The following is a 27499-nucleotide window of genomic DNA, read 5'->3' as shown; positions in this document are numbered from 1 at the left end:
ATCCCCTTCACTTCTTCGTCAGCAGAAGTGAATTTACCAGGACACAGATCCCCTGCTTCCCATTTCACCATATTGATTTTTTTCTCCAAATAATTCGATGTATTCAACACTTACTATATACCAGTAAATGTGCTAAGTGCTTTATTAACTTTTAGTCTTCAAAACAACCCCGTGAAATAGAACATATCATTATCTTCTTTCTATAATTGAAGTGACTGGCTCCAAAAGGTTCACGGCACAGCAGGAGGCAATCAGCCTTCTGAAGAAAAGCCTTCATCATCACTGTGCTGCCCGTCAGTCTCAGGCTTTTGGGTTGTTTAGCAAAGCAAGATTATGAAGAACTGATATCTCCTATGGTCCCAGTTATATCCCAACTTCTGAATATTTGGTTGTTACTAGAGACGACTGACAGACAAATTAGAAACATACGTATTTCTATGAGTATTACATATTTTATGCAATCTATTCCATTCTATTGTGGTCTGGGAATAGTATGTCTTCTATGGTTTTTTATTTTGGGGTTTTTCTTTTGTATTTGTTGGGAAGGAAACAAAGAATCCAATTTTCAGTGGAAATCTAATACTCTATTAAAACCAGACACAAATACAAACTCCTCAAAGCTAAGTCAGAATACAAGAAACATACCTTTGGTCCTTCGGGCCCTGGAAGTCCCCTCTGTCCTTGATTTCCTTTGCTCCCTTTCTTGCCTTCATCACCCTAATAAAATAATTATAAAAATAAAAATATTGTATTAGCAACCTCCCCTAACCTAGTAAGGACCATAGCGGAGCCAAATTCTCAACTAATACCAATTTTAAAGTGGTGTGCCCTGAGCACAGCTCAGTTGCACAGGATTCGTCAATGTTCTTGAGGAGATCAGATGACTTCAGATTGTTCAGCCTTTACCATTTATTCAATGTGATTTGCTGTTTTTCAAAAATCGAAGTTTTGTATCTTTCTTTTGGAACTTTTATTTGAATTTATAGTTCCTTTGCACCCTTGGTCTACTAACAGGTAGTTCTGAGACATTCACAGTTTCAGAAATGAGAACGATCTGTGCTTTTTCATGCTGTTTTTCAATTTTTCAATTTCAGGTTTAAAACATGAAATGAGACATTTTAAAAAGCATAGCCCTATTTCTTCCTCACTGGGGAGTCTAATTCTTTCCCCCAAAAGAGACTAATAGTTTTCTTGGCAGGAAGATGCTTTAGCATTGACCTGGGGCAGAGCTAGGAACTGACTGCTGGCTGTTCCCCAGCATGATTGTGTAAAACTGTGCTCCCCCAAAAGAATTCCTTTACCTTCAAAACTATCTTTCAACTAGGGTTCAACTGCAAGGCACCATATCCAGGGATGCACATAGCTCAACAAATGAAAAATTCCTCATGGTCTGCGCTGAGGCTATTTAAACATTTATAATATAAATTACTATACCATGGTTTTTAAGGTTGAGCAACAGAATCACCTGGAGGGCTTGTTAGAACACAGATTGCTGGGCCCTCCACCCAGAGTTTCTGATTTCGTACTTCTGCACTGAGGTCCAAGCATTTGCATTTTTAACATTCCCAGGTGATGCTGATGCTGCTGATTCAAGGGACCACACTTTGAGAATCACTGGACTATACTAAGGTCATCAGCAAAGCAGGTACTTTACTAAGAAGAGGTGACCTCCTGTAGAATCCACAGAGGTTTCCATGGTCCACACTAATGGAAAGCAGTGGCACCAGTGTTTAAAAAAAAAAAAAAAAAAAAAAAGTTGAATGTCCAAGTATCTTATATCATTATCACTTACCAGTAGAGACAATTCAACCACAACTATGTATTTTCTTCCCTCCGCTACCACTAATTTAGGTCATTGACCTAAATCACCCCAGAAATGAATAGCAGGAACCCAATTACATGTCATAAATCGCCAACACTGAACCATGGTATACCTGGGCTATGTAACATGTCCTACCACTCTTCTCCAATAGCCTTCCATAAGCCACAAGTCACCTCAAGCCACAAATCCAGTAGCCTCTTTTTCCAATGCACATTCTCCTTGCTTTATTGGTGGCATCTGATACCACCCATGGCTTTCATCTTGAAATCCTTTCTTCTCGGTATCCCTAACATGCTACCATTCTGCTTATTCTGTTGAGTGCTCGTTCTCCAGCTACCTCACAATGTGGGGCTTAAACCTCAACTCCCTTCCTTAGAGACACTGTTCATTCTCACGGCTTCAATTATTAACTCCAAGCGACTATTTTCCAAAAGCACATCCTAAAACAACAGTTCTCCTGAATGTTAGCAGATCAGCATTTCTAACAGTATATTTTGCATGATTATGTTATCCCCTCCACCTCACCCAAAAAGGATCCCTGAGACTGGTAAATCAATAAATGAAAATGTTTAAAAGCCTACAAATAGATTTAAATTTCATATCTTCACATTTAAGATTAAAGATTCAATTTTAGTGAGTATGTTCACAAGACATCAATTACTATTTTAGTAGAATTATGAATAGAACACTAATATATATACAAATTTTATTTTTACTTGACTTGTATATAATCTATAAGAATCTTTAAACGGGAATTGATAACTGCACATAAAAATAGAAAGAAGGCCAGGTGCAGTGGCTCACGCCCATAATCCCAGCACTTTCAGAGGCTGAGGCAGGAGGATCATGAGGTCAGGAGTTCCAGACCAGCCTGGCCAATATGGTGGAACCCTATCTCTACTAAAAATACAAAAATTAGCTCGGTGTGGTGGCATATGCCTGTAGTCCCAGCTGCTCAGGAGGCTGAGGCAGGAGAATCGCTTGAACCCGGGAGGCGGAAGTTGCAGTAAGCCGAGATCGTGCCACTGCACTCCAGCCTGGGCAATAGAGTGAGACTCCATCTCAAAAAAAAAATAAAAAGAAAAAAATTGTAGGAAGACCTGGAACCTTAGATGCTATAGGTTATGTCACTAGTGGTCTTATCCTATTGATGAATTTATATAGTCTCATCTTAATATATAAAAATGTTATTCAACTAGCATTTCTACAGAGTTTAAAATAAATTTATGTCAAGCTGTGAAGTGAAATGGCCATTTAATAAAGTGATATTTCTTATTATTGTGTGAGATTTTATAAACAAAGAAAATTTATGGACTGTCAAATCTCAATGATGTATTTCAAGGCTTCTTTTCCTTCCTATGTGTTTTTTAAATGTCAGTCTGACCATTTATTGAGAAAACGTGTGTTGAACTCCTCTCTATGCTGGGTCTTACAATAGATGTTAGGAAAATAAAAATGAATCATTTATGCTTGCTGTCTTCCAAAATCTTGCAAGATAGTATTCATACTTTTAAGCCAGATATAAACACATTTGACATAGTAAGAATAACAATCAAATTTCTTCTAAGTTGGCTCCTCAGTATGAGGGCCAGAACACAGGCTGCTTCCTCCAACACTGTCATTTCCATACCTTGGGGCCAGGCTGTCCTTTTCCAGGTGGTCCCTCTGGGCCTCTTGCTCCTGGAAGCCCCGCTTCTCCCTAGAGAAAATGACACTGATGTCTTAGGTGACCCTCCAGTAGACAGACTGTATGTATCATCCCACCTTGTCTCCTTTTATCACCAGTGGATTCAGCTGAGACTCTCCAAAATACACCATAACTTCACTCTAGTCTCAAAATCAATTTGGAAGTTTATAAACTTGAAATAAAGTAACATCAAACTCCAGTTTAACTCAGAGCAGCTGGAGTATCATGAAAAAGTAATTTCTCAGCCAATTTCCAAAGCAATAAGCTCATTTTCCTTTGGCTCTTCATTCGCATTTGGTAGATTTTTTTAAAAACAGGGAAGACCTTCAGCCTTTCCACCTGCTGTTTTTTGCTACTTTTATTGAAAAATGAGTATTTCAAATGTCAACTCAAAATACTTCAGGAAATCTTTACAACGGCCTTATTTCCTGAATGCACTCACAGACTCTCCTCTTGGCGGGGGGCGGGGGAAGTGACTTTCTCTTAAGTTTAAATTAATATGCTTTCTAGAAATCCTGAAGAAAGTAGGCCATAACCAAAACACCAGAGAGAAGGCAGAGGATGTGAGACACTGTCTCAGCCTTTGAGTAGGCCCCTCCTAAGGGATAAGTGAAAAGGAACATTTGGGATTGTGAGATATTTTTTCTTAAAGATACTGAGTTTGTCCTGGATGGCTTGATTTGCACTCCTGCGGGACCAAGATATCAGTTTGGTTTAATAGTTCCTACTCCAGTAATATGAAAAGCTTGGTCTTACCTTCTTCCCAGCAGCTCCATCTTCTCCTGGTACTCCTGGTTGTCCTGGGAGCCCTATTGAGCCTGGCTCCCCCTGGTGGATGAACAAATATTTTATTTCCCAAAAGTTCATACCTCCATTCTGAGGTACTTGCAATTGGATGTATTTTAGTGTCTGAGAAAAGCCTCCGTGAAATCTGATTAGTAATTAATACTAAACCATTTGATCTTTGGAAGTTACTTAACATCCCTAAGCCTTAGTTTTTGATTCTATTTTTATGGGCTGAATTGTGACCCCAAAAAGATATGTTGACGTCCTAACTCTTTGTACCTGTGAATGTAACCTTAATTGGAAACACGGTCTTTGCAGATTTAATCAAGTTAAGATGAAGTCATTACAGGAGGCCCTAATTCAGTATAACAGATGATATAATTTGACTCTGTGTCCCCACTGAAATCTTATTCGAATTGTAATTCCAAGTGTTGGAGGAGGGGCCTGGTAGGAGGTGATCGAGTTATGGGGGTGGACCTTCCCCTTGCCTTTCTCATAATAGAGTTCTCATGAGATCTTGTTGTTTAAAAATGTGTGTGTAGTACGCCCCCCTTCACTCTCTCACTCTCCTGCTGCTCCATATGAAGATGTACCTGCTTCCCCTTCACCTTCTGCTAGGATTGCAAGTTTCCTGAGGCCTCCCAAAAGCCAAGCAGATGCCAGCATCATGTTTCCTATGCAGCCTGCAGAACTGTAAGTCAACTAAACCTATTTTCTTTATAAATTACCTAGTCTCAGGTAGTTATTTAAAGCAATGACAGAATGGACTAATATAATGGGTATTATAAGAAGAGGAAAATGCCTCCTGAAGACAGACACATAGGGAGAGCACCATGTGACAAGAGAGGCAAAGACTAGAGTGAGCATCTGCTAGGCAAGGCATGCCAAGGATTGACAGGCACCCCCAGAAGATAAGACGAGACCAGGAAGCATTCTCCCTTACAGGTTTTGGAGGAAGCATAGCCCTGCAGACTGATTTTGGACTTCTAGCCTCTAGGACTGTGAGACAATAAATTTCTGTTGTATTAAGCCACTCAGTTCCTAGTACTTTCTTATGTCAGCCCTAGAAAACTAATATAAAAGTGAAATAACAAATTTGTGCCCTAACACCACTTCCAGCTCTAATATTCATTAATTCCACTTGCTTTCAAGTTAATTTATGATTAGTAATAAATCCTTTAAAATGTTCAGGAAAAAATATGCTACTTTCAAACAGTTTAAAGTATCTTTATGGCATTTATTAATAGCAACAAAATGGAAAATAATTGGAAGTAACTTCAACTAACCTAAACAAGCCAGTGGAAAAAAGCACTGTAAATCTAACACTAAGTAGATGGAATGATAAAGATGAGAGAAGAAAATAATAAACTTGAAAACAAAAAGTAAGAAGATTCATAAAACTAAAAGGTAATGCCTTTTTTTTTTTTTTTTTCATGTGTTTGAGATGGAGTTTCACTCTTGTTCCCCAGGCTGGAGTTCAATGGTGTGATCTCGGCTCACTACCACCTCCGCCTCCCGGGTTCAAGTGATTCTCCTGCCTTAGCCTCCCGAGTAGCTGGGATTACAGGCATGTGTCATCACACCTGGCTAATTTTGTATTTTTAGTAGAGACGGGGTTTCTACATGTTGGTCAGGCTGTTCTCGAACTCCTGACCTCAGGTGATCTGCCTGCCTCAGCCTCCCAAAGTGCTGGGATTACAAGCGTGAGCCACCATGCCTGGCTGGTAATGCCTTTTTAAAAACGAATAAAAGTGAATACATTTCTAATAGGAATGATTAGGTTTTTTTAAAGACACCAATAAACAATATTAAAAAAGAAAGATATAACTATAAATACAGTAAAATTTTTTTAAGTCATAGAAAATTGGTGATAAATTTTTTAAAATGTATTGAAAAACAATAATCTTTGAAAAAAATATGAATTATATAAATGCTGTAAAAAGAAATGAACAAGCTAGATAAACCAATACTATTAAATAAATTGAGTCAGTGATTAAAAGTCTCTACTTTGTCTCCCTCCAAGATCACAAGCTTAGTTGGTTTTACAGCAAGACTTACCAAACTTCTAAACTTTTGAAGAACAGTTATTCCCTATCTTATATAAACAGTTCTAAAAAAAAAAAATAGAAAAAGAGGGAAGTCTACCTAATTTATTTTATGAGGCTTATAAAGTCTTTTCAAAAAAATTATACAATGGCAAGACAAGAAAACAAAATTATAGACCAGTCTCCCTATGAGATATAGTGCAATTTAAGCTTCCAATCAAATGCTTTAATTTCCCCCAGTGCCTGTATAAAGTTTCCAAGTCATAATGCAGGGATTGAGAAACCAGGGAAAGTTCAGGCATCTCTCTAAGGAGACAAACATGTATCTGGGTGAGCCAAGGTATCAAAAGTTCACAGAGTAGATTACCAGAAGGAGTTACACAGAGAAAACTATAAGTATCTGCTGAGTATCCACTTTGAGTATTCAGTTGAGTACTGTTCAGTACATGTGTATGAAGAAACTACCCAAGGCCAGGAAAACAACCAACTTAAAAGATTAGAGAGAACTGACTTTGAACCAGGAATACTGCCTATTTCTACTTTCAAGAAATAAAACCTCACAATTCTGAGGGCATAAATTGGAGTTCTAAAAAGGTCTTACCTCAACAGCAGGGAAAAATTAACCCTAGACTAAATGTTGCTGTAGTCTTACCTAATAAAACTTAAATGCAAGACCAAACTGGGTCAATCTGTTTTCAAGTAACTACAAAATATTCAAGAACAAAGCTCAAATTAGAGGAATACAAAAATATCCAACATGCAAAAAGATAAAATTCACAATGTTGGACATTCAATAAAAAACTACTCAGCCAGGCATAGTGGTACATGCCTGTAATCCCAACTACTCAGGAGGCTAAGGCAAGAAGACAGCTTGAGCCCAAGAATTCAAAGCAAGCCTGGGCAACATAGCAAGACCCCATCTTTAAAAATATTAATATTAATAATAATATTTAATTTAAAAATAGGCATTCAAAAAGGCTGAAAAATATAGCACTTTGTGTTGAGAAAAATCAACCCCATTGAAACTTGCCCAGAAATAAAACCAGCATTAGAATTAGTAGGTAAGAACATTAAAAGTTATTATCACTATATTCCATACAGTCAAGAAACCAGAGGAAATTCAAACCATGTTAAATAGAGACATGGAAGATATATGAAGGATACAAATTAAAATTTTAGATTTGAAAATTACAATGTATGAGATAAAAAAACACTGGACAGAATTAAAAGCTTATTAGTGTCATGGAAGAAAAGATTAATGAACTAAAACATGTAGCAATAAAAGCTATCCTAAATTAAACACAGAGAGAAAAGAGACTGAAAAAGAATGAGCAGAGCACCAGTGAACTGTGAAATAACCTGAAACATCCAAATAATAGCCTGGCCAACATTATTAAAACCCATCTCTACTAAAAAATACAAAAATTAGCCAGGAGTAGTGGTGCATGCCTGTAATCCCAGCTATGTGGGAAGCTGAGGCATAGGATCACTTGAATCCAGGAGGCAGAGGTTGCAGTGAGTCAAGAGCATGCCACTGCACTTCAGCCTCGGTGGGAGTGAGACTCTGTCTCAAAACAAGAATAAAATCCAAATATAAGTAAAACTGGAGTTCCTCAGGTGAGGAAGTGCTATTTCAAGAAATACTGGCCAAATATTTTCCAAATTTGTTTAAAACTATAACCCATAGATCTAAGAATATCAGTAACCAAGAATATCAATGAACTTCAAGCACAAGAAACATATCTAAGGGACATTATAATCACACCACTCAAAACCAGTGATGTAGAGAAAATCTCAAAAGCAGCCAGAGGAAAAAAGACATGTTGCATACAGAAACAAATATAAGGATAACAACAGATTTCTTATCAGAAACAATGCAAGAGAGAAGACAATAGAACAACATTTTAAAAGTACTAAAAGGAAGATAAAGGAACTGCACACTCTAATTCTGTAACCGGAAAAAATAATAAGCAAAGATATCTTTGTTTTGGAAGTTGATTTGGCAATTTCTTGGAACGCTAAATGAATACCTACCTTCTGACCTAGCCATTTCACTTCTAGGTGTTTACTCAAGAAAAATAAAAACAAATGTCCATACAAACACGTATATAAATGTTCATAATAGCTTTATTTATAATATTCAAAATCTGGAAAAAAGCAAAATTTTTATCCACAGGTGAATGGATAAACAAATTGTGGCATATCCATATAATACAACAGTATTCCATAATATGAAGGAATGAACTGTTCATATATATGCTACAACATGGATCTTAAAATGATTTTGCTGAGTTAAAAGAAGCCAGAAAAATATCACAAAGTATATAATTCCATAAAAATCTAGAAAATGCAAACTATGATGACAAAAAACAGGTCAATGGTTAGTGGATAATTGGAAAGCAGATCTGTGGAAAGCATATTAGTGAACATACAAGAAGTTACAGAGGGATAGAAGGACAGATGGTAACTTCTGAGGGGTATAGAAATACTTATCATCTTGATTGCGGTGATGATTCCAAGGGTATATACATATCTCAAAACATTGCATTTTATACTTTAAACATGTGCATTTATTATATGCCAATTAGATAATACATAGTTATTAAAATAAAAGAAAAATCTTGAATAAAAGAGTCAGTTGAATGATCATCATAAAAAGTACACATAATGAATTGAGTTTATCTCAAGAATGCAAGGATGGTTTGACATCTGAAAACTCTGTAACTGTAATGTATCATATTAAGAAGTTAAAAGTGGAAAACAACACAATTATCTTAGTAGATGCATAATTTGATAAAATCCAGTAATCATTTATATTTAATAAGTAACATTTGGTACAACCAAAAAAGAACAGAATTACCTTAACCTAATAAAGGGTATCTATCAAAAACTTTCAGCAAATGTCACACTTAAAAGTGACATTTTAGAAGCACTTCTTTTGAAGTCATTTCTTTTAAACATTGTACAAGTGATCCTAGCAGTACAAAATGACAAAAAAATAATAAAAGGAGAGCTAAAAAAGAATAGGTAAAACTTTATTTTCAGACAATATGATTGTGTACATAGAGACTGAAAAAGCAAGAGATTACACAAACAGAGATTTCACAGGGTGGCTGGATACAAAATCAACATGCCAAAACAAACAAACAAAGAAAACAAACAACAAAAAAACCCTTCTCCTATAGACCTAGACCTATACTATTTAGTTAAAAGATGTAGAAAAAAATTCACAATTACAAAAATTTCTGCAAGGTATCTGGAAATAAATTTAACTTAAAAAGTACAAGACATTTATGGAAAAAATTACAAATATTTTCTTGAAAAGTTAGAGCTTTACTCTGTGGTATGAAAGACTTACTATTTAATTTGTAGATTTAGTGCAAACCAAATGGGGTATCCTGTTAAATTTGACAAGCCAACCCTAAAATATGTATCTTAGAGTCAATAATTACCAAGAAAGAAGACAAGAGTATTTTTCCTTTTAGATAACAGAACATATTATAAATTTATTATAATCAAGACAAGGAGGTAATAGCACTGAGAGATATAAATAGAAAAATCGAGTAGAATAGAGAGCTCAGGCACTGATGCTCAAAATATGGAAGCCTGATATATGAAAGAGGTGGTACTGCAAATCAGTGTTGTAAAGATGGACTATTAAATAACTGATTCTGGGGTACTTGCTTATTTATTGTAATAAAAAAATAGATCCCTACATTGACCCACACACAAAAATAAATTCTGTGTGGGTTAAATACCTAAATTTTTTAAACAAAACAATAAAAATTTCAGAAAAAAATGCATAAGAGTATCTTTATGAATTTGAGGTCAAGAAATGTTTTAAAATAATATTCAAAAATCACAAATCATAAAGGGATAGAAATATATCAGAATTTAAAACTTCTGTATACTAAGAAGTACTCTAAGTGAAAAAAATAAGTCACAGCCTAGGAAAAGATATTTACAGTTTATATAACACAATAAGAGACATTTGTACACATTTCATATTTGCACAGATTTAGAGAAAGGAACACCATTACCTATTGCTAGCAGGAAGGTAAACTGGCACAAGTATTTTGGACAAGATTTTTTACAGTATCAAAATTGAAGACTCACATGCTCTATGATCTTCCCATTCTACCTCTAGCTGTCTATCTTCTACAAGTCAAGAAACTTGTCCTCTAACTTATACAAAAGGAAACGGAATGTTTGTGGCAGCATTGTTGGCAAAATCAAAAAGAATGAGAAGCAATTTAAATATCCACCAACATGAAGATGAATAAATATAAAATGAGATATTTTCATATAGTGGAATACTATAATGCGATTAATATCAATGAATTAGTGGCATATAAAAGCACAAATAAAATGTAAGGCTGACTATAAATATATTGCAGAATGATATATCATGTAAAGTTCAAGAACACAAAAGAAGCGATATATATTTTATGGATAAAAACATGTAGGAAATTATAAAAACTTCAAAATAATGATAAACACCAAATTCATGATAATGATTATGTGTGAGGAGAGAAGGGAGGGCAGTGGGATTGGGGAGTGCCAGCAGGGACCTTCAGCCACACCTACAATGTTTCTTTTAAAAAGTCTAGAGTCAGTGTGGTAAAACGTTAACATTTGATAAAGCTGGGCTGTGGAATACATAGGTGCTCTTTGTATTGTTCTCTATATGGTGAATATATTTGAAACACTTCATTTTCATTTTTTAAGACTGAGTCTCACTTTGTCGCCAGGCTGGAGTGCAGTGGCGCAATCTCAGCTCACTGCAACCTCCACCTCCTGGGTTCAAGCGATTCTCCTGCCTCAGCCTCCTAAGTAGCTGGGACTACAGGCACACACCACCATGCCCAGCTAATGTTTGTTTGTTTGTTTGTTTGTTTTTGAGACAGAGTCTCGCTCTGCCACCCAGGCTCACTGCAAGCTCCGCCTCCTGGGTTCACGCCATTCTCCTGCCTCAGCCTCCCGAGTAGCTGGGACTACAGGTGCCCACCACCACGCTCGGCTAATTTTTTTGTATTTTTAGTAGAGATGGGGTTTCACCAGTTGGCCAGGATGGTCTCGATCTCTTGACCTCGTGATCCACCCTCCTTGGCTTCCCAAAGTGCTGGGATTACAGGCATGAGCCACCACCCCCGGCAGAACCATACTTCATTTTTTAAAGTAAGTTTAAGATTGCATATGTCATAAGTGGTGGAACTGAGATTTGAACTTGGGTAGTCTAACAGCTGAGCCTTACTATATTGTATATTGCCTCTCTGCCATTGACATGTATATAACATAATATGTTTGTATACATACATACACAGAGGCATATATTACATATATGTATAAACATATATGTCAAACTTGGCACTTAGTATACTGTGTAGCACATGGAAACCATGTAAAAATGTCAGCTACTATTACTATATTAATACATTTTTATCCTTTGTAATGATATGCTTATATATGTAACATGTATATTCTTCTTAGACCTGCATCTTACATACTCTTCTAATACTCAAATGCTTACAAGAATATGACAATAACAACAGAACAATGGTGAAGTTGAGTGCTCAACATGGCTCTCTAGATCCTATATAACTTCAGGATGAGTTATAGAAACTGTGAAGGGTAAACTAAGTATTCGTTCATTTATTCAGCAGTATTTATTGAGAATCTATCATGTCCCCAAAGCTGGGGATTCCATAATAAACCAAGATAAACAAAGTGCCACCCCCATGGAGTATGTATTTTAGAGCAGCACTGTCCAAGAGGAATATAAAGCAAGCCATACACGTAATTATAGCTTTTGCAGTAGTAGTAGCCACACTTAAAAAGTAAAAGGAGCCCGTTAATATAGCATTAGATAACACATGCAGGGTCTGTACTGCAATTAAATATAAAGGAAACCTTACATAATATTAAATAAAGTATCATATCACTTCCGAGCAGCAGTCAACTCACCTTTGGACCTTGTACTCCAATTCCCACTGGTCCTCGAGGGCCTGTAGGTCCCATTTGGCCTACTTCTCCCTAGTAAGAAAAGGGAGTATTTTAATACAGCAGCAAAGTGAAAATAATATATTCCTGCTGTTGATCTCCTAAAACCTGTCTTATATCAATAAAGTAAAACAGTTTCATATGCTCAATTCATATATATTGCCTGAAATCCCTTCAGATGGATGGATTTGCACCAGATTTGGAATCTATGTAAATGAAAAATATATATAATATTTGATGTATATATGGTCTGACTTAAAATATAGGCCATATAGCATATTCAGAATTGATTTTTAAGGAGCCCCTTGTGGAGGGTATCTGGAAAAGATAGGCAGCTGCATTCAAGAACAACTAAAATTGGCACAGGAAAAGGCAAGGTAACTGCTGATCAAGAGCAATGTCATAAGCAGAGAACACAACTTGAGCTTTTAAGGACAAGCTCCAAATCAAAACTCTCAAGAATAGTCAGAGTGCTCCACTGAGGGGCTTCTCACACGTACAGCTCTAAGGAGTGAGTTCTAAGGTGAGCAGTCTCAGAGAAGCATTTTATTTATTTAACAATGATTCATGATTCTTAGAAGCAATATTAAGGATAACTAGTTAAATAAGTGCCATGCTCCTCCTCAAGGAAAAAATAATAGTTCCAATCTATGAGATAGTTTGATTCCCAAGTACATAAAACATTTTTATTTGTTAGGTCATTTCTGATCCCATCTCTTTAGCTATGGTTTTAGTAGTTGGACCTACTGTCAGAGTGGTGGTGAGAATGAAAGTTAGCCAACCTAGAAAGACACATAACCACTGGTTGCTTCTGTTAATATTACTGCTTGAGTTGCTAGAATAGGATCTCATAAGTAAAAGTAACAAAGAAAACAACAAATGAAAATTGCATAAGTAAAACTTTCTTAAAGCATAAAGAATACATATTACATTTTCTAAATTGTCAGGAATATCAGTAACATTTTGCATTAAGTAGAGATCTCTGATTAAGTTCATTCTATCTGCTGTCTTCTAAATGCACTGGCACTGATTAGAAAACAGCAATTATACTATAGATATATTAAACTCTGCTCTCATTTACGAAGTTACCTTGGAACCAGGTAAGCCTTGTCCTGGGGGCCCTTGTGGACCAGGTGGACCAATAGGACCTTGGATTCCCTTTAAAATAAAATTTTATAAAATAGTATTAGTGAAATTAGGTAGTTTCAAATCCTCTAAAGTGAAACTTTAGTTCAAACTCCATAATAAGTTACTTACACTCAATAAACATTTGTGGAGTGGGGTGGCAGAGGCTGCTAGTTAAACCACAATTTGCATTCTTCCCTATTTCCATATTAAGAGAAATTTTAGCTGGCCCATATGTCTGCCTAGAATAAAGACCATATTTCTCAGTCCCTGTTGCAGCCAGGAGTGGCCATGTGGGCTAGATTCTAGCCAATGGGATGTGAATGAAGTGATGTATGTAATTCCTGGTTCATGCTAAAAGAAGAGGTATGCCTTCTCCTTCCCTTTTCCTCTTCTTCAGTAGCTGGAATTAAGAGAGGGTGGCCATCCAGGATCACGCAGATGAGGAGAGCACCCTCAGTATGGCAGACTAACAAGACTGATTAATACAGCCACTATACCAGCTTGGAGTTTTAAGTAAGGAAAATAAAATTACATCTAGTTAACCTATTTCATATCTCTGTCACATGCAGGCAAACCTATATCCCAGTTGTCCCAATATATATGTATCTGGATGGTAAATTGAAGGTTTGACCTAGGCTCTAAGAAGCAATAGTCAGTAGATTCCAAATTGAAGAATGTTCAAACACTTGACTCCATCATTCACACTATAAAGGAGGTTTTTATACATGGGTATACAAAGGGATGTGCACATATATGTACATGTGTATATGTGGTTGTTTATATTTCACTCTATTTTGTAAAAGATCTGAGTTGATCAAGCCTCCAAATATTTAACAAAAATCTGTGGGCCATTTAAGAGATATTGTAAACATGTTGCTGGAAACAGAAGTTCCCTTATAAACACATGAGGGAAAACACTCATTTTTATAAGAGAAATAGGAAGATCAAATATAACAAGAATGTAATGGATAAACACATAAAATTAAAGATAAGAACATTGAATAACTGAGGTTAAATTTAAGTAAATGAACAGAGGTTAAATTTAAGTAGAAGTTATATCATTTGTCTTAAAATGTAAATAAATGATTTTCTTTCTCAGATCATTTTACAAATAGAGGTCTCATTTCCAATCGAGATCAGCTCTATAAGAACACATCTACCCAAAATTATTTTTCTTTTTGAAAAGAAGAAAAGGGGGTGAGAAAATGAAAGAAGTACAAGAGTTGTTTTGTTTTGTTTTGTTTTGTTTCCCAAGCTGAAGAACAACAACCTCCACCAAGGAACAGCATTAAAGGCGACGAGAAGCTGTAGGTAGGAAGTCCAGAATTCACAGGCCATCTGGACAGACTTGTCTTTGAACCTCACGTTTAGCCCCATAGTAGTGACTCAGCAACAGGAGCACCGCAAGACCCAAGATGTGACAGCATTGTCCGACCACTTTTGGGATCAGTAAGCCCCTGCTAAAACCAACAAATAAACTACAAGGCTTGAGAATGTCTGCTGGTATCATCAAATCATGATTTGAGTTGCCCAAATATCCAGCTCTTAATTATTATCTAAATATTTATACAGTTATCTTGGCTTCTTCTGTACCTTAAGATTCCTAATGTGTTAGACTAGGACCTCTGTCAAGGGCAAGGGAATGGAAAAAGGAGTCATACCCAACTTTGCTGTTGTTTGGACTAACAAAAAAAGTAATAACAACAATAAATTAGCAGACAATTAGAAATAAACCCAAAGTTAATCTCAACAATGACATTTGAAATTATCTCATTTTTTAAATTCTTCCATTCTCCCACTACCTTAGATAAAGAAAGCATTATTCATTCTCTAAGCAATAGAATAATTCAAACCTTAATCATAAATCTTAATCGTAAATCTTAATCAAACCTAACCTGCCACTTTCTAACCAGGAGATATTTAGCATAAAACTGGATTTGTTGGTCACTTTGATTATGAGATTGCATAAGTATATGGTAAGCAACAAAGCATATGGTAAATTAAAAACTACATGGTTAACAACAGAAGAGAGTACTGTTATACTATCTTCACATTATTTAGATTTATCACAATACCCAGATTTTCCAAAAGTTATCAGAAGATTCTGGAAGTGGTTCTAATCATGAACGTAGACATTCTTACAGATCTTTCTTTTCTTCTCACCAACGGGCCAGGTGTCATTTATAAATTCTCTCTGTGGTTTTCTTCTATTCAAGAAGGGTGCCCCTTAAACTAAGTGGTTACTCCTGATCCTGGTCCAAGTTTTAACTATAATACTTTTTTAAAAATTGGTATGTAGCTTGTTGGAGTGGTTGGTGAGGGGATACTACTCTACTCCTTTGGGAGAGAGTGGGGTTCAATTTTCACAAAGCTTCAAGGAGAAAAAAAATATACAAACCAGCAGGTAAGTAAACTGTTGTTCCCAAGGGAAACTAAAAATATTGCACTAAAACCTTTACCTTGTTAATTAGGTTCTAATGTTAAAAGTCACAGCCTCATGAAACACACTACCTATTTTTTAAGCCTTTGGAAGTTCTAAAAAATAAAATCTTCTCATGAAACCATCTTATCCTTCCCTATATTCATTTCTGGACTTACACTCCATTGCAATTAACTGTCAAACACACTCAAAGCTGTTTGCAGGGCTGGCCTTCAATGAAGACCAAGATGGGGCTAGAATATTCTGCACTGAAGGGAAAGGAAGAGTACATTAATTACCTGTTCCCCTTGACTCCCGATTCCAGGGATCCCCATTGGTCCTTGGGGTCCCACAGGTCCCATATCCCCCTGCACAGAAATATAACAATAAAACAAAATCTTATTATTTCATACTTTGCTAACCTGGAATTAGGCTATGTTAAAATCTATCTTTATACTATAAAAAAAGTTCAACATGGAAAATTATAAAACTTTATTTTATTCCTTTTAAACAGTTTATAGTTCAAATTCTCCAAAATAGTAAATGACATTTTGCTATTCGGTCTAAGTTGGTGAGCATTTGTATAGGCTTATATTTATCAATCATTTTTCTCACAAACAAAAATTCCTGAATAGTTGTTATAACACAAACATTTTCTGCTAAGATTATAACAGAAATATTTAAAAGTAGAAAATTCATAGGATATAATAAAAATAGAATCTGAGAGATAAATTGAAGAAAAATATTTTTAAATTTTCTAAATACCCTTTCCCTCCAAATCTTATTTAAAATGCATTTTGAAAATTAAGAAGTGATCTCAAGTGAATGCAGCAAAATTAAAGAGCCCTATTTTTCTTCTTCCATGAAATTGAGAAAAGAAAATTAAAGTACCAGCAAGAAGAACATCATAGATAATACATAGTGAACAAGTATACCTGTGCTCCGATAACATTTTATTTATAAAAACAGGCAGCCAGCTCCACAGTTGGCCGATGTTTGAACTAAATAAATGTTTTTATGAAGAAAAATGTATCATTTAGCAGGCACGGTGGCTCACGCCTGTAATCCCAGCACTTTGGGGGGCTGAGGTGGGTGGATCACCTGAGGTCAGGAGTTCGAGACCAGCCTGACCAACATGGAGAAACCCCATCTCTACTAAAAATACAAAATTAGCTGGGCATGGTGTCACATGCCTGTAATCCCAGCTACTTAGGAGGCTTAGGCAGAAGAATTGCTTGAACAGGGGAGGTGAATGTTGCGGTGAGCTGAGATCATGCCATTGCACCCCAGCCTGGGAAACAAGAGTGAAACTCTGTCTCAAAAAAAAAAAGTATCATTAGATCAAACTTTATATAATATTAAATATATAGAACCTGTACTAAGAGATGCCCTCGAATACACTCCTTAGTGTTCTACTTTCTATCAACCCTTGATCTACATCAATATTATGGAAGGAAAACATAATGGACTCAAGTTCTAGCTCAGAGCTGGATTATTCTGATTCAGAACTTGATTTCTTATGCATCAGATATTGTGCTAAATGCTTTACATCCTTTCATTTATCCTCACAACAACCCCGGTAAAGTGGCGATCCCCATTTTTCAGATTAGTGTAAGTAACTCACCCCAGGTCACACAACTGTTAGATGGCAGAAGTGAGAGTAAAGTCCACTCTGACTCCAAAACCCAACTCACAGCCACTAGTTTGCAAATATTTGTTAAACACGTAAGAGAGGGTCCCTTTTTGTGCAGTGTTATTGAGATTTAAATACCCACGCCATAAGTACAACTTTATTGTGTACCTTTATATATGAGAGGCCTTATCAGAGGCATGTGTATATTATCACTTGAATCACAGACACCAAGGTCTCTGAATCTAGTGTTATATGTAAAAAAATAGGAAAGGAAGAAAGGAAAAAGAAGATGGTATTGAGGGAACAGCAGATAAAAGCTTTGCTATGTAATAATATCCTGATATTTCAAAGTGTTTTCTTTGCATGAGCTCCAGATGTAAAAATACGTGCACCATGTCACAACACCACCTGAAAAAGTTAATTTACTGAACTCATAAAACAATGGTTCTGTTGTATTCAGTTCTCACTGCTCCAAAGGAAGAAAGAGCATCTTACGTATTTTTTGGAGTTTTTTGGAGTATTTTGGAGCTGCAGTACAACCAGAGCTAAGAGACTTGAAAAAAGAATTGTATTGCATCTAAAATTCATATCGCTATTTATTTCTGCTATTTAAATACAAACAGCTAGAAGAAATAACTACCAGCAAATAAAAATAAGTCACTCAAGATTGAAACCCAACACTTGATATAATCATGAATATCAATTGTTATTCCAATATAATATACAATATAATGATATGCTTAAAGGCTGATATATAAATGACTCTGAATTGATATGAGCTCTCTGCTTTTTTACACGTTTCTTATATCCTTCCCCCTCTGGCAGCCTCACTTCCACTGCTTTTTATGGCTGTATCAGCCTCTAGTAGCTTCTATCACCAGCCCCATTCCCATTTCTAATCTGGTATAATCTGCAGCTGTTGTAAAGAAAACAAATAGCCAGTGAGAAAGAGAAAAGCAATCCCTAACAACGAGGAGCTGACCTGACCCTGGCAACTAGGCTGTGGTGCCAAACACCAACAATTTGACAAATCACCAAGATCAGACAAGGCCACCCCATGACTGTGATGGACCAAGAGGAAAGCCAGACCATTCCATAATTATATCTAAGCACAGACAAAAACAGCAAACACTGTACAAAACCCTCAAATGATCAAACATCTCCAATATTGGCTAAAATGAGTGATGGCTACCTCTACCAGTTATGACTCAGCCTAACTCCATTTGTCCCAACTTCTAGATGAGATTCATTAAATACCCGATCCTAAACTTATCTCCAATTATTGATAACATTCAACCCAGAGCCCATCCCTGATTCCTTTTGTTTTCTTTTGTTTTGTTTTTTGAGACGGGTCTCACTCTGTCGCACAGGCTGGAGTGAAGTGGCGCAATCTCAGCTCACTGCAAGCTCTGCCTCCTGGATTCATGCCATTCTCCTGCCTCAGCCTCCCGAGTAGCTGGGACTACAGGCGCCTGCCACCATGCCCAGCTAATTTTCTTCTTTTTTTTTTATTTTTAGTAGAGACAGGGTTTCAACATGTTAGCCAGGATGGTCTTGATCTCCTGACCTTGTGATCCACCCTCCTCAGCCTCCCAAAGTGCTGGAATTACAGGCAAGAGCCACTGCGCCCGGCCCTGATTTCTTAAATGATTCCCAAAAATCACCTAACACAAGCGCAAATCCTATGAAATATCTTTCATCCTCTTCCTGAGTTCCTATAGGTGCATCGTATGTGGTCTCCCTCCCTACAGTCAACAAGACTTGCTAAAACTCTGGATGGATTCCTGTTGGTCCTTGTGGGAAGGCATCAACACTAGTTTTCTTAAATGAGTTTCCTTATTTTAACCCGATTAAAAAATATTTTAAGATAATATTTTTGAGTGGGAGCCTAGGGATGGATATACACTTCTCTAACAAGGTCAAGTCAATGTTTTTAACAACTATTTTCTTTACTAAGAAGAAATGTCTTTTGATAATGTCTGGATTCAAAGCTGCTTTACTGATGGTAGAAGTCACTGGATGTCAGAACCCAAATAAGTGAGACATTACGATAAATAGAAATAATCAAGTTTCTCAGATCATAGGTCATCCTACATAATAACATATCTTGCATATACTAGATTTGGAGATCATGGTGGGCAGGAGGCAGGACTAGATTGCAGCTCCCACTCAGATGGAAAGAACAGCACGTGGAGGCTCGCATTGTGAACCTTTGCTCCAGAACGACTGCAGGAATACATTAGGAAAGCCATGAAAACTCATACTTGCTGAAGGAAATGGATTGCTCCTGCAGGACCCAGGAGACACCCCAAATATTATGAGTGCCCAAACTATGGAAATGGGAAAGGGAGATTGTCCGCCCCTGAACACATACCCCCACTAGGTCTAGATTACTGGAGCTGAGTCAATTGATAGAGCCGAGCGAAATACAGGGGTAGAAGAAACAGCGGGAAAATCCCTGTGGGCTCAGCAGGTCCCCTAGCAAGCCATCTCTGCCTCACATCACTGGGGTCCTTGAGGATGTCTGCCAGAGGCACTGGGAAAAGGCCACAGTGAGAAGGAAACCTCTAACTGAACTTTGTAATAATTTCAACAGATTGAGAAATCTCCTGGTCAGAACTCAGGAAAGGGCGTGAATCCAGTGTGCAGGCTCCACAGGCAGGGAAAGAAAGAAAGCTCTACTGACTTTCCTAGTTGGGAGGTGGGAAGCCTGGGACAAGTTCTCAACCCTGCTCACCCACTGCCTGGAAACAGATTCCATGTTGTTGGAGGGGCACAGTGGGGGAGAGACCGGCCCTTCGGTTTGCATGGGAGCTGGGTGAGGCCTGTGACTGCCAGCTTTCCCCCACTTCCCTGACAACCTGCATGGCACAGTAGAGGCAGCCATAATCCTCCTAGGTACACAACTCCATTGACCTGGGAACCTCACCCTCATCCCCCACAGCAACCACAGCAAGACCCGCCCTAGTAGAGTCTGCGCTCAGACACACCTAGCCTTGCTCCCACTTAATAGTCCTTCCCTATCCACCCTGGTAACTGAAGACAAAGGGCATATACTTGTGGGAGTTCTAGGGCCCCATCCACCACATATTGCTTCCCATACTACCACAGCTGATGCTCTCTTGAAGGTACCACCTCCCAGCAGGAGGCCAACCAGCACAAAAATACTGCACTAACCAACAAAAGCTAAGGACCTTCACAGAGTCCATTTCACCCCCCTGCCACCTCCACTGGAGCAGGTGCTGGTATCCATGGCTGAGGGACCCACAGATAGTCCACATCACAGGACTCTATGCAGACAGCCCCCATTACCAGCCTGGAGCCCAGTAGAATTGCTCGGTGGCTAGATCCAGGAGAGAGATAACAATCACTACAGCTTGGCTCTCAGGAAGCCACATCCCTAGAAAAAGGGCGAGACTACTACATCAAGGAAACACCCCATGGGACAAAAGGAATTTAATGACAGCCTTGAGCCCTAGAACTTCCTTCTGACAGAGCCTACCCAAATGAGAAGGAACCAGAAAACCAACTCTGGCAATATGACAAAACAAGGTTATTTAACACCCTCCAAAAAGTCACACTAGCTCACCAGCAATAGATCCCAACAAGAAGACATCCCTGATCTACCTGAAAAAGAATTTAGAAGGTGAGTTATTAAGCTAATCAGGAAGGCACCAGAGAAAGGTGAAGCCCAATGTAAAGAAATTTTTTAAATGATAAAAGAAATGAAGGAAGAAATATTCGATGAAATAGATGGCATAAATAAAAACAGTCAAAACTTCAGGAAACATGGATGCACTTATAGAAATGCAGGCTGGGCACGGTGACTCACGCCTGTAATCTCAACACTTTGGGAGGCCGAGGCAGGTGGATCACCTGAGGTCAGCAGTTCGAGACCAGCCTGACCAACATGGAGAAACCCCATCTCTACTAAAAATACAAAAATTAGCCAGGCGTGCTGGCGCATGCCTGTAATCCCAGCTACTCGGGATGCTGAGGCAGGACAATCACTTGAACCCAGGAGGCGGAGGTTATAGTGAGCTGAGATCACACCATTGCACTCCAGCCTGGGCAACAAGAGCGAAACTCCATCTCAGAAAAAAAAAAGAAATGCAAAACTCTCTGGAAACTCTCAGCTATAGAATTTAATAGGCAAAAGAAAGAACATCAGAGCTCAAAGACAAAGTTTTCGAATTAACCCAATCCAACAAAGACAAACAAAAAAGAATAAGAAAATATGAACAAAGTCTCCAAGAAGTCTGAGATTATGTTAAGCAACCAAACCTAAGAATAATCGGTGTTCCTGAGGAAGAAGAGAAATCTAAAAGTTTGAAAAATATATTTGGAGGAATAATTGAGGAAAATGTCCCCACCTTTGCTAGAGAATTAGACATCAAAATACAAGAAGCTCAAAGAACACCTGGGAAATTCATCACAAAAAAGATCATCACCTAGGCACATTGTCATCAGGTTATGTAAAGTTAAGATGAAGGAAAGAATCTTAACAGCTTGTGAGGCAAAAACACCAGGTAACCTAAAAAGGAAAACCTATCAGATTAACAGCAGATTTCTTAACAGAAACCCTACAAGCTAGAAGGGATTGGGGTCCTATCATCAGCCTCCTCAAACAAAACAATTATCAGCCAAGAATTTTGTTTCCACTGAAACTAAGCTTCATAAATGAAGGAAAGATACAGTCTTTTTCAGACAAACAAATGCTGAGAGAATTTGCCACTACCAACCCAGCACAACAAGAACTACCAAAAGGAGTTCTAAATCTTGAAACATATCCTGGAAACACATCAAAACAGAAACTCTTTAAATTATAAATTTCACAGGACCTATAAAACAAAAATACAATTTAAAAAAAAGGTATACAGGCAACAAATAGCATGATGAATGGTACCTCACATCTCAATACTAACATTGAATGTAAATGGCCTAGATGCTCCACTTCAAAGATATAGAATTGCAGAATGGATAAGAATTCACCAACTAACTATCTGCTGACTTCAGGAGACTCACCTAACACATAAGGACTGGCTTAAACTTTAGGTAAGGGGATAGAAAATGACATTTCATGCAAATGGATGCCAAAAGCAACCAGGGGTAGCTATTCTTATACCAGATGAAACAAACTTTAAAGTAGCAACAGTTAAAGACAAAGAAGGTCATTATATAATGATAAAAGGCCTTTTCCAACGGGAAAATATCACAGTCCTAAATATATATGCACCTAACACTGGAGCTCCCTAATTTATAAAACAATTACTAATATACCTAAGAAATGAGAGAGACAGCAATACAACAACAGTAGTGCACTTCAATACTACACTGACAGCACTAGACAGGTCATCAAGACAGAATGTCAACAAAGAAACAATGGATTTAAACTATACTCTGGAACAAATGGACTTAACAGATACTTACAGAATGTTCTACCCAACAACCACAACATATACATTCTACTCAACAGTGCATGGTACTTTCTCCAAGATAAAGCATATCAAAGGCAACAAAACAAGCCTCAATAAGTTCAAGAAAATTGAAATTATACCAAGCAGTCTTTCAGACCACAGTAGAATAAAACTGGAAATCAACTCCAAAATGAACCTTCAAAACCATGCAAATACATGGAAATTAAATAACCTGCTCCTGAAAGATCATTGGGTCAAAAATGAAATCAAGATGGAAATTTAAAAATTCTTCGAACTGAATGACAATAGTGACACAACCTATCAAAACCTCTGGGACACTGCAAAGGTGGTGATAAGAGGAAAGTTCATAGCCCTAAATGCCTATATCAAAAAGTCTGAAAGAGCACAATCTAAGGTCACACCTCAAGGAACTAGAGAAACAAGAACAAACCAAACCCAAACTCAGCAGAAAGGAAATAACCAAGATCAGAGCAGAACTGAATGAAATTGAATATAAAAACTTCAAAAGATAAATGAAACAAAAACTCATTCTTTGAAAAGATAAATTGGTTGGGTGTGGTGGCGCACACCTGTAATCCCAGCACTTTGGGAGGCCAAGGCGGGCGGATCACAAGGTCAGGAGATTGAGACCATCCGCTAACACGATGAAACCCCATCTCTACTAAAAATACAAAAAAGTCAGTCGGGTGTGGTGGCGGGCACCTGTGGTCCCAGCTACTCGGGAGGCTGAGGCAGAAGAATGGCATGAACCCAGGAGGCAGAACTTGCAGTGAACCGAGATCGTGCCACTGAACTCCAGCTTGGGGGACAGAGCAAGACTCCGTTTCAAAAAAAAGAAAAAAAAGACAAAGAAAAGAAAAGATAAATTGATAGACCATTAGCAAGATTAACCAAGAAAAGAAGGGAGAAAATCCAAATAAGCTCAATTAGAAATGAAACAGGAGATTTACAACTGGCACTAAAAATCAAAAAGAAATCCAAACAGAAATCCAAAAGATCATTCAAGGCTACTATGGACACCTTTATGCACATAAACTAGAAAACCTAGAGGAGATGAATAAATTCCTGAAAAGATACAACATTCCTAGCTTAAATCAGGAAGAAGTAGATACCCTTAACAGACTAATAACAAGCAGTGAGATCGAAATGGTAATTTAAAATTACCAACAAAAAATGTCCAGGACTAGACGGATTCACAGCAAAATTCTACCAGACATTCAAAGAATTGGTATCAATCCTATTGACACTATTCCACGAGATAGAGAAAAAGGGAACCCTCCCTGAAACATTCTATGAAGCCAGTATCACCCTAATACCAAAACCAGGAAAGGACATAACCAAAAGAGAAAACTACAGACCAATATCCCTGCTGAACATAGATGCTAAAATCTTTAACAAAATACTAGCTAACTGAATCCAACAATATATAGAAAAGATAATCCACCATGATCAAATGGGTTTCATACCAGGGATGCAGGGATGAGTTTAACATACACAAGTCAATAAATGTGATACACCACATGAACAGAATAAAACAGGCTGGGCACGGTGGCTCACACTTGTAATCCCAGCACTTTGGGAAGTCAAGGCCGGTGTATCACTTGAGATCAGAAGTTCAAGACCAGCCTGGCCAACATGGTGAAACCCCATCTCTACTAAAAATATAAAATTTAGCTGGATGTGGTGGTGGGCACCTGCAATCCCAGCTACTCAGAAGGCTGAGGCAGGAGCCTTCTGCTTCAACCTGTGAGGTGGAGGTTGCAGTGAACTGAAATGGTACCACTGCACTCCAGCCTGGGCAACAAGTGAGACTCTGCCTCAAAAAAACAAAACAACAAACAAAAATCACATGATCATCTCAATAGACGCAGAAAAAGCATTTGACAAAATCCAGCATCACTTTATGATTAAAACTCTCAGCAAAATTGGCATACAAGGAGCAAACCTCAAGGTAGTAACAGCCGTCTATGACAAACCTATAGCCAACATAATACTGAATGTAGAAAAGCTGAAAGCATTTCCTTTGAGAGCTGGAACAAGACAAGCACGCCCACTCTCACCACCCCTCTGCCACATAGTACTGGAAGCCCTAGCCAGAGCAATCAGATAAGAGAAAGAAATAAAGAACTTCCAAATTGGTAAAGAGGAGGTCAAACTGTCTGTTTGCTGATGATATGATTGTTTACCTAGAAAACCCTAAAGACTCCTCCAGAAAGCTCCTAGAATTGATAAAAGAATTCAACAAAGTTTTCAGATACAAAATTAATGTACACAAATCAGTAGCTCTTCCGTACACCAAAAGCAAGCAAGCTGAGGATCAAATCAAGAACTCAACCCTTTTTACAATAGCCACGAAAAATAAAATAAAATACTTAGGAATATACCTAACCAAGGAGGTGAAGGACCTCTACAGGGAAAACTACAAAACACTGCTGAAATAAATCGTAGATGACACAAACAAATGGAAACACATCCCATGCTCATGGATAGGTAGAATCAATATTGTGACAATGACCATTCTGCTGAAAGCAATCCACAAATTCAATGAAATTCCCCATCAAAATACCACCATCGTTCTTCACAGAATTAGAAAAAACAATTCTAAAATTCATATGGAACCAAAAAAGAGCCCACATAGCCAAAGCATGACTAAGCAAAAAGAACAAATCTGGAGGCATCAATTACCTGATTTCAAACTACACTATAAGGCCATAGTTACCAAAACAGCATGGTACCAGTATAAAAATAGCCACATAGACCAGTGAAACAAAATAAAGAACCCAGAAATAAACCATCATACTTACAGCCAACTGATCTTTGACAAAGCAAACAAGAACATAGAGTGGGGAAAGGACACCCTATTCAACTGGAATAATTCAGCTGTAATAATTGGCAAGCCACATGTAGAAGAATAAAACTGGATCCTCATCTCTCACCTTATACAAAAATCAGCTCAAGATGGATCAAGGACTTAAATCTAAACCTGAAACTATAAAAATTCTAGAAGATAACATTGAAAAAACCCTTCTAGACATTGGCTTAGGCAAGGATTTCATAATGAAGCACCCAAAAGCAAATGCAATAAAAACAAAGATAAATAGCTGGGACCTAAACTAAAAAGCTTTTGCACAGCAAAAGGAACAGTTAGCAGAATAAACAGACAACCCACAGAATGGGAGAAAATCTTCACAATCTATACATCTGACAAAGGACTAATACTCAGAATCTTCAATGAACTCAAACAAATTATCAAGAAAGAAACAAACAATCCCATTAAAAAGTGGGCTAAGGACATGAATACACAATTCTCAAGAGAAGATATACAAATGGCCAACAAACATGAAAAAATGCTCAACACCACTAATGATCAAGGAAATGCAAATCAAAACCACAATGTGATTCCACCTTATCCTGCAAGAATGGCCATAGTCAAAAAATCAAAAAATAATAGATGTTGGCGTGGATGCAATGAACAGTGAACACTTCTACCTTGCTGGTGGGAATGTAAACTAGTACAACCAGTATGGAAAACAGTGTGGAGATTCCTTTAAGAACTAAAAGTATAACTATCACTGGATCCAGCATTCCCACTACTGGGTATCTACCCAGAGGAAAAGAAGTCTTATACGAAAAAGGTACTTGCACATACATGTTTATAGCAGCACAATTTGCAATTGCAAAAACATAGAATCAACCCAAATGCCCATCAATCAATGAGTGGATAAAGAAACTATGATACATATATTACAGTGTGTGTGTGTGTGTGTGTGTATATACACATATATGATGGAATACTACTCAGCCATAAAAAGGAATAAATTAATAGCATTCGCAATGACCTGAATGAGATTGGAAACTATTATTCTAAGTGAAGTAACTCAGAAATAGAAAACCAAACATCATATGTTCTCACTCATATGTGGAAGCTAGGCTATGAGGATGCAAAGGCATAAAAAAGACACAATGGACTTTGGGGTCTCAGGCAAAACATGGGAAGAGGGTGAGGGATAAAAGACCACAAATTGGGTTCACTATATACTGCTTGGGTGATGGGCGCACCAAAATCTCACAAATCACCACTAAAGAACTTATGTAACCTATCACCACCTGTTCCTAAATAACCTATGGAAATAAAAAAAATTTAATTTTAAAAAAAGAACATACTAGATTTATAATTAACCAGATACCTGTGTGGCATGGTTGTCATGTATATAGTTCAGAAATGTACATACATAAAAAACGATGACAATTTTATTGGCATTGTTTCTAGTGTATACCCTATTATACGGTACCTTGTCCCCTTTGATTGACAGGCCTTGTAATCCCTGTGGGCCAGTTGGTCCTTCAGAACCTTTTTCACCCTGAAAGTACAAGGGAAGGATATCAATGCACCAACCAAAATCCGAATTTTAAAAGAGTTTACATTACAAATACTATGAATTGTGCTTCAAAATTATTTTTTAAATCAAGCATCCATAGTCATTGTTTACTACAAATGGGTAATTCTAATTGACTCTGAGATTTGCAACTTGCAAAAAATA

General features: G+C 37.4%; 1 protein-coding gene across 2 annotated transcripts in view; it reads right to left on the bottom strand.

Annotated features, from left to right (window-relative positions):
- COL28A1 (collagen type XXVIII alpha 1 chain) overlaps window positions 1-27499 on the bottom strand; it is a 184727-nt gene that overhangs the window by 97084 nt on the left and 60144 nt on the right. For both annotated transcript variants that reach the window (XM_073009112.1, XM_073009113.1), the window contains exons 15-21: window positions 27251-27319; window positions 16187-16255; window positions 13430-13498; window positions 12305-12373; window positions 4266-4337; window positions 3453-3521; window positions 646-717 (exon numbers count right to left, since the gene is read on the bottom strand). In XM_073009112.1, the coding sequence (XP_072865213.1) occupies window positions 646-717; window positions 3453-3521; window positions 4266-4337; window positions 12305-12373; window positions 13430-13498; window positions 16187-16255; window positions 27251-27319 (489 nt within the window). The remainder of the gene's footprint in view (window positions 1-645; window positions 718-3452; window positions 3522-4265; window positions 4338-12304; window positions 12374-13429; window positions 13499-16186; window positions 16256-27250; window positions 27320-27499) is intronic.

Source organism: Chlorocebus sabaeus, chromosome 21 (genome assembly GCF_047675955.1).
Source record: "Chlorocebus sabaeus isolate Y175 chromosome 21, mChlSab1.0.hap1, whole genome shotgun sequence".
Taxonomy (NCBI): Eukaryota; Metazoa; Chordata; class Mammalia; order Primates; family Cercopithecidae; genus Chlorocebus; species Chlorocebus sabaeus.
This window is presented reverse-complemented; position numbering and strand designations above follow the sequence as displayed.